The sequence below is a fragment of the Mizuhopecten yessoensis genome, unplaced genomic scaffold (assembly GCF_002113885.1).
Source record: "Mizuhopecten yessoensis strain PY_sf001 unplaced genomic scaffold, ASM211388v2 scaffold10765, whole genome shotgun sequence".
Lineage (NCBI taxonomy): Eukaryota > Metazoa > Mollusca > Bivalvia > Pectinida > Pectinidae > Mizuhopecten > Mizuhopecten yessoensis.
The window spans coordinates 790962-802964 of NW_018408710.1; the positions used below are offsets into that span (position 1 = coordinate 790962).

Here is a 12003-nt window from a genome sequence, read left to right on the forward strand (position 1 = left end):
AGGCGGTAGCTGTCAGAATGGGTTATATAGTACTCGTAATATACTCTTAAAGCAAGTCGGTAGCTGACGGAATGGGCTATAGTAGTCGTGATATGCTCTTAAAGCAAGTCGGTAGCTGTCAGAATGGGTTATAGTACTCGTAATATACTCTCAAACCAAGTCGGTAGCTGTCAGAATGGATTATAGTACTCGTAATATACTCTCAAACCAAGTCGGTAGCTGCCAGAATGGGTTATAGTAGTCGTAATATACTCTCAAACCAAGTCGGTAGCTGACAGAATTTGAAAACAAACGCTGTTATCTCAAAAATATGAATGTAGGATAGAAATAATAAATAACATTGTCACCAAAAAACAGACAAGTTCTTAAAGTAAGTTCATGACGAAACTTCAACAGAACCTGAGGAGATATCAAAACAAAACGAACGGCTTTAATTATTAACTGCGTTGATTTTGGTATCTGGAAAATGCAAACATCATGTTATAATTAAATGGTTAGATAGAATTCAGAAAGTACCATATACGGAACCTTTGTGTTCTGATATTTACCTGAACATGTTGCAAACTGCAGTAGAACAATGCAATTCCCATGCCTGGATACATGTTTAATAGGTTATGTAAGACATACCCATGTATTTCTATTAACTATGACTAGTATACTTATCATAATTATTCGGGAACTTTGGCAACAATAAATACCATACATTTTAGTCTGGGACAAACAAAACAATAAAAGTGAGTTAAGCCCCGGCCACACTAAACGTACCATTCCTGATACCTTTGCAAGAGTTAAACTCACGGTCATTCACAAAAATTAAATATTGCAATTTTAACTTCAGGACAATAAGAACATGGAACAGTTTCCCACAGAGAGCTATAGACTCAACTACAATTAAAGAACTCGAGGTCAATTTAGATGAACACTGGAAAAATATAGATATGAAATATGATCACTTGGCAAATCTATATGTTTTTGTTAAATATACGTTTAACACGCGTAACACCATCATCCCGAGGAATCGTACGTATACTGTAGTATATACCATCTTCCCGAGGAATCGTACGTATACTGTAGTATAAACCATCATGTCGAGGAATCGTACGTATACTCTAGTATATACCATCATGTCGAGGAATCGTCCGTATACTGTAGTATATACCATCATGTCGAGGAGTCGTACGTATACTGTAGTATATACCATCAGCCCGAGGAATCGTACGTATACTGTAGTATATCCCATCATGTCGAGGAATCGTACGTATACTGTAGGATATACCATCATGTCGAGGAATCGTACGTATACTGTAGGATATACCATCATGTCGAGGAATCGTACGTATAGTGTAGTATATACCATCATGTCGAGGAATCGTCCGTATACTGTAGTATATACCATCATGTCGAGGAGTCGTACGTATACTGTAGTATATACCATCAGCCCGAGGAATCGTACGTATACTGTAGTATAAACCATCATGTCGAGGAATCGTACGTATACTCTAGTATATACCATCATCCCGAGGAATCGTACGTATTCTGTAGTATATACCATCATGTCGAGGAATCGTACGTATAGTGTAGTATATACCATCATGTCGAGGAATCGTAAGTATACTGTAGCATATACCATCATGTCGAGGAATCGTACGTATACTCTAGTATATACCATCATCCCGAGGAATCGTACGTATTCTGTAGTATATACCATCATGTCGAGGAATCGTACGTATACTCTAGTATATACCATCATCCCGAGGAATCGTACGTATACTCTAGTATATACCATCATCCCGAGGAATCGTACGTATACTATAGTATATACCATCATGTCGAGGAATCGTCCGTATACTGTAGTATATACCATCATGTCGAGGACTCGTACGTATACTGTAGTATATACCATCATCTCGAGGAATCGTACGTATACTGTAGTATATACCCTCGTGTCGAGGAATCGTACGTATACTGTAGGATATACCATCATGTCGAGGAATCGTACGTATAGTGTAGTATATACCATCATGTCGAGGAATCGTCCGTATACTGTAGTATATACCATCATGTCGAGGACTCGTACGTATACTGTAGTATATACCATCAGCCCGAGGAATCGTACGTATACTGTAGTATAAACCATCATGTCGAGGAATCGTACGTATACTGGAGTATATACCATCATCCCGAGGAATCGTACGTATACTGTAGGATATACCATCATCCCGAGGAATCGTACGTATTCTGTAGTATATACCATCATGTCGAGGAATAGTAGGTATACTGTAGTATATACCATCGTGTCGAAGAATCTTACGTATACTGTAGTATATACCATCGTGTCGAGGAATCGTATGTATACTGTAGTATATACCATCGTGTCGAAGAATCTTACGTATACTGTAGTATATACCATCATGTCTAGGAATCGTACGTATCCTGTAGTATATACCATCATGTCGAGGAATCGTACGTATACTGTAGTATATACCATCGTATGGTATTGCCTCTTTATATCCCTACCACGTTCAGATGGCATTCAAATAAGCTGTGAACATTATTACAACGTCATAATTGTTACAGTGGATAACACTGACCCGACTTCTGTTCTATTCATTCAACACGCATATACGACAAAAACATTATTTGAACTAAGTGCTGAGTTATGATAAGTGTATTTGAATTTTCTTTGAAATAAACGGATTCTTAAATGGTTAATATAAATATTTACTTTTTAGTTGACATTCATAGGCAATATGAATGTGAATTGGGCAAATCCAACATGAAATGCTATAGCGCTTCATTGAATTCGCCTATTGCCTATGAATGTCAACTGAAATCAGTTCATTGCTTAACTTATGTTAGAGTCATATTTATATCCTCAAGTCTAAGTAAAATCTTGCTTTGATTTATTGCCCCATAATTGAGAATAATATACTGATCCTTTTCGAGCTACTGGGTACAAGATGTCTTTAAAGAGGAGCGTCATCTCTGTTATCATTTGTTATATTTGGCCCTAACTTCCGCCCAAAGTCTACCCAAGATTTTGCTACTGTAACCACTGATCGTGATAGTCTCCACGTCTTCTTGGATCGTCATTTGTTTATTGGCTTGCTGTTGTCGACCTTTGGAGTAGTTGATGCTATAATTCTATAGACGAAGTCGATCCAGCGTCATCTTTTATTGTCGAAAACTTGTGTTGATGTCGATGGTTGATGCTATCCAGTTCTTCGCAAAATAAGCTAGAGATTGTGTTATTCTGCTCTTAAAATCGGCTACAATTTAGCTGACAAGATAGACCTAACATTTTAATTCTATCATGTTATAGTTTATGGTTGGCCGAAGCTGTGCATTGGTGTTGACCTTTAACAGTTTGCTCTTTTCTTTGTTGATGTTAGACACAATCTAACAGCAACTCTCTTCTAAATCGTCTGTTTTAACATCCTAGCCCCTGTTGCTCAAACGTTGGTTAACTTTAACCAGTGGTTAGTGAAAAATTCAAATCGTTCCCAATAAGAAGCAAGTGCCGTCAAAGCAAAAGAAATCCTCAAAATACACCAACCTTCTTTGTCTCAACCAATCTATAGCAGTACAACGATACCTGATAGTCTTGATGTTGTTGTGTTCGTATTTAAAGTTTCCCTAACCACTAGTTAACTCTTAACCATTGAGCAACCGGGACGTTGTGTCAATGTGCAGGTAGGACAATAAATATATTCTGCCTTTATCTCTGTTTATCATTTCGTGGACTTTTCCCATGTCCAACGATACCTGATAGTCTTGATGTTGTTGTGTTCGTATTTAAAGTTTCCCTAACCACTAGTTAACTCTTAACCATTGAGCAACCGGGACGTTGTGTCAATGTGCAGGTAGGACAATAAATATAACGTCTACAAAGTCAAGATCTTCCAGTGAATGGTTCAAAGTCCAAACTATTACCTATACTGGGGTCGTGTTGTCGACTTCATCAATGTACTAGGAACAGATAACGGACAAGCTGTTGATTGTAATCAGCAATATTAACACTGAACAAAACATAATTTCAAGGGCTACATTGATGTTAAAACTAGAAGGACTTGCTATTGCGTTTGCCAAGCTTCGAATGTCAACGGATACCGGAGGAGGCGAAATGCTACACGTGCTTTAGTAGTCAAGAATATTGAAATTGTTTGAGAACGTTAATGATTTTTGATTTTGTATCGTTATCTACTGAATTCCAGAGACGAAAAATGACGTCATTTTTCACTCACGGTGCTTGGCAATTTTACATTTCTGCAGATTGGGTTGTAGTTGATATTCTGCCTTTATCTCTGTTTATCATTTCGTGGACTTTTCCCATGTGATTCAAAGTATAGGTTAATTATTTGAATTATCAATTGTATTTGACATTTTATGTTAAACTCAACAAGCAGTAAAGAATATATAAAAACACAGTGGTATTAAAGATATTTTTTATTCATTAAAATTGCCATTTAAATACATACATTTGTAAATGTCAATGTTATGAACAAATACGTGCTTCAGAGAAGAAACATAGGAGAAACGAAAATACTTCCTTGGTTCACATTTTTACTACTAAACTCGGGAGTTATTCTCCTTATAGTACAACCCCTACAATATGTATGATACTTGAGTATTTGATGCATGTATCTATATTTACATTTTACAACATGTTAAATAACCATGAACCACCTGCTTTATATTACATTAAAAGTGGAAAGAAAGCACAGATCTCTACTGAATTCAACAATATAGCAAAAGAAACTTTAAATCCCTTTAATATATCATTCTTTAAGATTAAAATGACAAAATAGAGCAAATATATCAGCAGGATTATGAAGGGTATCATCCTGGAGATGACTCACAAAACACCGGAATATCACCGGAACATCACCACCCCTATTTAACTGTCAAGTAAAATAGTATTTTCATCTGTCAGTTTCAATTGTACGTTTCACCGGAAATCAATCTTGATGCTCCCGTCATCACTGTACACAAAACGGGACAGTACCCAAAACAGGATAGTACCCAAAACGGGACAGTACCCCAAACAGGACAGTACCCAAAATAGGACAGTACCCAAAACAGGACAGTACCCAAAACAGGAGAGTACCCAAAACAGGACAGTCCCCAAAACGGGACAGTACCCCAAACAGGACAGTACCCAAAACGGGACAGTACTCAAAACAGGACAGTACCCCAAACAGGACAGAACCCAAAATAGGACAGTACCCAAAACAGGACAGTACCCAAAACAGGACAGTACCCAAAACAGGACAGTACCCAAAACAGGAAAGTACTCAAAACAGGACAGTACCCAAAACGGGACAGTACCCAAAACAGGACAGTACCCAAAACGGGACAGTACCCAAAACAGGACAGTACTCAAAACAGGACAGTACCCAAAACAGGACAGTACCCAAAACGGGACAGTACCCAAAACGGGACAGTACTCAAAACAGGACAGTACCCAAAACAGGACGGTACCCAAAACGTAACAGTACCCAAAACGGGACACTTGTAGCAAAACGTCCCAATAAACTGTCATGCTATTTAAAGAATTATTTTTAAGTATGCAGTTTTCACTTGATGATACTTTTATGACAATTTAACTGTACAACATGTTTTTTGGCTGCTGATTATCGTTACATTGACAATTTAAATGTAAGAAGATTTAAGTGCCGTGCGAGGATATCTTTTTTGATATCATTTTCAAAAAAGTCTATTTTATCAAAACAAACACTAGTTTGGAGAGGGAATTTAATCAGAACTCCATTTGACTCTAAAATATTTAAAGTATGTATATTTTTCTGCTGATATTGATCGTTTACCTCCCAATATAATATTAGCAAAATACCAAAACATTATAAACATCATATTGGTTAATTGGGGCTAGCTTTCTTTGTGCTGATTTTTTTCAAAGCGCATGCGTAGATGGCCTACCATAGCAAAAAAATGTGTTGCTACATGTATGCAGAAATAGCCAAAATATGGTGTTTATGACAGTTAGCATGCAAAAATGAAACCCTCCGCATGTGACATTCCTTTCGATGAGTAAACACTGGTGTGCCGATGTTTAAGCATGTCAGATATTTATTGTTTGGAGCATGCGGAGGCTTCCAAAAATTGAAGAGTATTTTGTTAATTTCCTTCCAAATGGCAAAATTTCAACCAAACGCGCAAAATGCTTGCTTATGTCTCTCTTTGTAATGCCATATCTCCTAAACCAGTTGTCGTATGATTTTGAAACTTTATATTTGCGTACTTCATTTATTCTAGATTACGAATATAACAACTATTTCTAAAACTCAGATGATTCCGGAAATGACCCTTTACGCCCCTAGTCCTTTCACACACATATAAGGACAAGAATGAGACCTTGTCCTCCAGATATTGGAATATTGTGACCTATTGACCTGCATTGATTTCGACATGTCACCAGTGCATAAGGAAAGACATATTCATTTTTGTGTGAAACAAGTTCAAACCTTTATTTCTATAAAGATTCACGAGAGGCAATTCAGAAGTGAATTGTACAAAATAGATAAATCCTAAATCAGTAAAATTCACAGAAACGCTTAACGCATTATGTTATAACCATCACCAAATCCATCCCGAATCCTCCACTGCACGTTTTTGATGCACAATCTCAGAGTAAAGACCAAACACGAAAGATAGAACAAACATTTGTTTTAAATATCTATAAAATCAAAAAGCATTTACAACTCATGGGCAAGACTTCAAACATCACATTTGTACATTAATACATTTCTATAAAAGTCAGTCATACATGGAAGTTAAAGTTTCACAATCTATAACATTGCTGATTGAATATAAACTTTTAGCTTGAATAATTAGGTTTATTAACTTTTAAACTATTTGATATTTATCAACATATGATTTAAATTCTGTTTATTTTTGACAACACTATATGATGCTGCCTGTGAAACTATTTCACAATATGCCAAGAATCAGTTTTTTCAATCTTTACTCTGAAAATAATATTGATTTCGTATTTCTTATGATCGTAAATAAGGTAGTAAATGTGACGTCAAAAATAATCGAGAGCCACACGACAATTCATTCTATAATGAGTCATCTCAACTTACACTTATTAAGTGTTGACCATAAACATACATATCATCCCTTGACAACATATAACAAGCTGATTTTATTAAGGATCTTTGTCACACTGCACTGTGGGTTTTTCCATGCATACAGTAGTATACACTTACTTTCTTTTTCTTTCAGATGAACTGTCGCACAGTTGGGGTTTCTTCCCCACATTAAGACGCCCTGCGCGCTAAAATCCTGGCCATCAAAAGTGATCAATATAGGAAGTAACATCTTGATTCGTAATTGTTGTAAAGTTTATATTTTACATAGCACAGTTGGGTCAGGACACTGCCGTTGCACACTCAGAACAATTGTTTTACAAATTGGTTTTCCGGGGTATCTTAGCTCCAGAACGTTTCTCGTGAAGAACTTCAACGTTGGACATCCTTTAATGTATCTGTGAAATTCAATTTTGCCTTTTCAGTCCCCGACTTCCTCGTAAACTCTGTGTTACTTTAATTAAACGTAACTAAAATTAAATCGTTTTGAGAAAGAAAACAATGTGTTCCATGTCAAGCTTCTAAATTATTTTAGCAAGTAGTATGTTTTTTAAACATTTTTTTCTTTTTAAGTACAAAAGAATAAGTTGAAGGTGTGCATACAATAAAATTTCATTTCGAACAAATCAGTTGTTCATCTTATTCATCACAAAAATGATACAAACAGTAAAGAGGTTGCTTCATGTATTTCACTAAGACATATTTAAGACCAAAAAGTCCACACACTCTGGGCAGGTATTGTCAAGCTTACACACATGTTTCCTGAACACATGTTTAAAACTTTAAAAAAAGTCCATGACATAATAAAAATATATACATTTTATAGCATTACAAAAGTTTAAAAAAAAAAATTACATTTGTATGGACTTATTACTAGTACGACTATTGAGCTCTGCGACTATGTCATGGTAGTGTTTGTTTCTGCTGGTGGAATGTGTTCTGAGGCATCAGTTGTCATGACGGCCGCCTGGCAGGCGTCGCCATAGTGATAATCGGTCGCAGTTTCTACATTCACGTAGGTACTTTGTATATCACTTCGCTGCTGTCCCTGTCTCATCTGATGCTGTAAAATAGTGACCATCTCACGTACTCCGTGAGACAGTTCTGAGAAGGTGGGACGATCATTGGGATTAAACATCCAGCACTTTTTCATGATTTTGTATCTGAAATAATAAGATACGAAACAGTGTTTGTATTTCATTATGTGAGGGCCAAAAGCTACAACAGGGCTGAAATTTAGTGATGTGTGGCTAGAGTGTTATGAAACAACTGATGTCGAACGTTGCAAGTAATTAAGGGTATTTTTCTGTAACAAAAGGACAACCCGGTATACAGAATCGACGTCATGCCATTATTAAGAACTAGAGTATAGTACTTTTATGATTTAAACATGGCTCAAGCATTTATTCGCTCAGAACTATTATTTGTGAAAATAAAGTAAACACAATTTTAAGTGGTTTAAATTAAGTTTTAATCGAGCTCTGTAATATAAACTTTATATTGCAGTTACATATTGACCTTTAGCTTACTTACAGACTATCGGGACAGAATGGAGGCTGTGGCATCCTTCTACCCGCCTTGATGTATCTCAACACGTCCCAGTTATCGACCTCTGGGTAAGGGTTAACTCCCCTTGTCATCAGCTCCCACAGGCAGATACCGTAGGACCACTGGAAAAACAAAATGCCAATCGGACATACTTAATTTGATGTTTAATATTTTTTGTCATAAGTGAATCGTCCATACACACGAAACCAGCTTTGTCTTCTCTCCGGATACGTTATAAATAGTTTCATACTAATTGATTAACGTAAGACACGCACGTGATTACACCAATACACTTTGGTAATGGATACAATGACACTGCTCTATAGTACACTCTATACGTCTTTCTAGGACTAATCGGTGGTGAAAGGGGCCACAAAGATGTAAATCCAAACCCATCTCAACTACTGTCGAAATGGAGGGTGAGTGAAACCCCTTATTTATATGCATTCCACCAATTAGGGAAACATAAGATAAAGTTTATACATTATGAACCGTGCCACTGCTCAAAAGAGATCACTGTATTCATCAAGGTTACGGTGAACCTTGGGGATAAGAAACCACCAGCAGAGTCGTACACCTTGCACCTTGCATTTTTGATAGACAATATTGTTAAAAACATTAATAATGTATACAAACATCCCACTGACCACATCAGACTTTGAGTTATAGTTGCCCTTCTCAAGACTCTCCGGGGCCATCCATTTGACCGGTAGTTTACTCTTTTTGTTGTCACTGCTGTAGTAGTCCCGCTCATAGATGTCCCTGGACAGACCAAAGTCAGCTACTAGGGCCTTAAAATTCTCATCCAACCTGCAAACGTACATGTACATTATATCACATTCAGTATCATTTGTTCATCAGTCAGGATGTTCCAATAAGTTTTTGTTTTTTTTAAAAAGGTCAACACAAGTACAGATACATATCTTAACCCTTGAAACCTCTTTTCGATATATTTTCTTTACATAGCGATAATTCAGTGAATATATCCCAATTTGATTCTACCTCACTGAAGGTTATAAAACAAAACATTTGCTCAGCGATGTTAAATGAATTACATATTATGCAAATCTATCGATGATAAACAGAGGAGGATGTAATACACGGCTTAGTATAATATCAACTGACAAAAGTCTCTGGTCATGAGAAAACCAAACGAGAAACAACACTAACGAATACAACAGATGCATCATTGCTTTTTTACCATTCAACAAAACAGGAAGTCTTCATGATGAATCAATTTTTAAATAAAAAAAAAAAGAATTTTATTGTTTAATGATCTTTTGCAAAAAATGCACTCTCTCCTAGGTAATGGTAGCGACAGTTTTCTAAAAGTTAACAAGCACACGACATTTGATAGCAAGAAAGTAACTAGATCTTCACCTGCCAAGTGTTCGTCAACAACTTAACGTACATTGTATAACTTGCACAAATGTTTTTACCGAAATAGATTTTCCGGCCACAAGACCTTTGCTAAAACTTTAAAAAAAAGTTTAACATGACCGCAGATATTTACTTACATACAGTTTCTGGCGGCCAGATCTCTGTGAACAAACTTAAGTCCAGAGAGGTAGTCCATTCCCTGTGCTATGTCTATTCCATACACAATCAAGTCTTTGATTGTTGGATTCTGAAACGAACATAAAAGGTAAACCACACCCTAAATTTTTAAGCAAAAGTTGCCTACCTTTTCGGAAATTCTGCTCCTATTCTCCGTGTACTTATTCAAAGGTCTCCATGTAAATCTTTGCTTTATTCGTATTTTGCCCTAATTTCATTGATAATGAGTTGGGATTATGGTTTTGCTTAACGCTTTGGTAATTTCTGGAGTTTTTTATTTTTATTTTGTTGTTGTTATTTTGAGAGAAAAAAATATCGAACCCCGATCAAAGCATGTTCCAAGTAGGTAGGTCAAAATCCCTCCAATCATACCTCTTGCCGAAGAAGTTAAAAATCTCTTTGCACGTACTTAACATGTTGTCTTTTGATTTTAAACTATTTCGGGTCTCGCTCTTTCGGCAAGGGGAGGCAACATTCGGCCCTTTAGACCATAACAACATACACATAGATCGCTGATTCTTAACATACACCAGGAGAAAAAGATAATGGTTTTTCAAAACATGACCTTAAACTTGCGTGTTTTTCATATATCTGGCACATTATGATTAATAATATGTCTTGTAGTTTTGTATAATGTGAGTATTTTATGTTTGTGTCTTGACGCAGTGGTAGGTCACATATATATATTTTGCAGGAAAGGAAAATACAGACATATAGACTTACATTATGGGCGTTGCGTATATAGGATAAGAGATCACCATGGCTCATATATGGCAGCACAACCAAGGGCATGTCATCCATTCCGAAACAGATTCCAGTCAAGGTCAGTACGTTATCATGGTGAAAGTCTTTCATACGCATGGCCTCCTCAAGGAAACTCTGCACATCAATTTCTCTTGGACTGTCATCTACAAACATTTAAAAATAGGAGTTACACATGACCAGATAATGAAGTGCAATAAATGATCAAGAAATATAGTGCTACATGTGATCAAGGTGATCAAGGAATATAAAAATAAGGCCAGGCCAGTGTTGCCTAAAGTAACTGTACATTGTGAATTCAGTTTATTGAAAGTTATGTGTGGTGCAGAGGATAGCGCATTCGCTTTTCACGCGCTAACATCAGGGCCAACAAGAATGATTAATATAAGTTGAAATAACTTGTTCTATAATTGTTTTAAAATATATAAAATTTATATTCAAATTTATTGAAAGTTAAAGGATGAATATAAGGCCTTTTTTTGGGCCCCGGTAATATCCGGATTTGTCCTCCTTAATTTGTCCAAAGTTGTCCTATTGCAGTACATGCGCAAAAACCGAAAGTAGGTTTATGCGGTACAAAAAAAGGGGAAGATAAATAACAAATATAATTTGCTGTTTTGAAAACGAGCTAAAACAATCAAGCTAATACCTTTCCTGTTTTTGAAAACATGTGTAAATTCAACAGGCATATATAAAAGAATGAAAAATGATAGAAATTCATTCGTCACTTAAAAAGCTTACATGTATATAAAACGGAGGATTGAGTCAGAGGGTACTTTTAGGTAATTTTCAATTGTAAAATGTGTTGTTTTCTCAATAGTTTCTTTTCTTATTTATATTTTGAGATGAAATTTACAAGTTTACTCATTTGAGTACACGTACATGTACATAAAATGCACATTCCTTTTGTTTTATAATAGTTATGGCTTCTACACAAACTTGGCAATTTCAAATACATCTCTACATTAAGTGAATTAAACGGTGCAGGACACCCTTTATACGCTTTAAGTATAACATATTAATAGTT

The 12003-nt window shown here is 36.1% G+C and overlaps 1 protein-coding gene across 2 annotated transcripts in view; it reads right to left on the reverse strand.

The window, feature by feature from the left end:
• Window positions 1-5397: 5397 nt before the first annotated feature.
• Window positions 5398-12003, reverse strand: part of LOC110462241 (hepatocyte growth factor receptor-like) — a 39784-nt gene continuing 33178 nt past the window's right edge. For both annotated transcript variants that reach the window (XM_021516123.1, XM_021516124.1), the window contains exons 16-20: window positions 10938-11122; window positions 10175-10284; window positions 9305-9467; window positions 8643-8779; window positions 5398-8272 (exon numbers count right to left, since the gene is read on the reverse strand). In XM_021516123.1, the coding sequence (XP_021371798.1) occupies window positions 8008-8272; window positions 8643-8779; window positions 9305-9467; window positions 10175-10284; window positions 10938-11122 (860 nt within the window). In that variant the 3' untranslated portion in view covers window positions 5398-8007. The remainder of the gene's footprint in view (window positions 8273-8642; window positions 8780-9304; window positions 9468-10174; window positions 10285-10937; window positions 11123-12003) is intronic.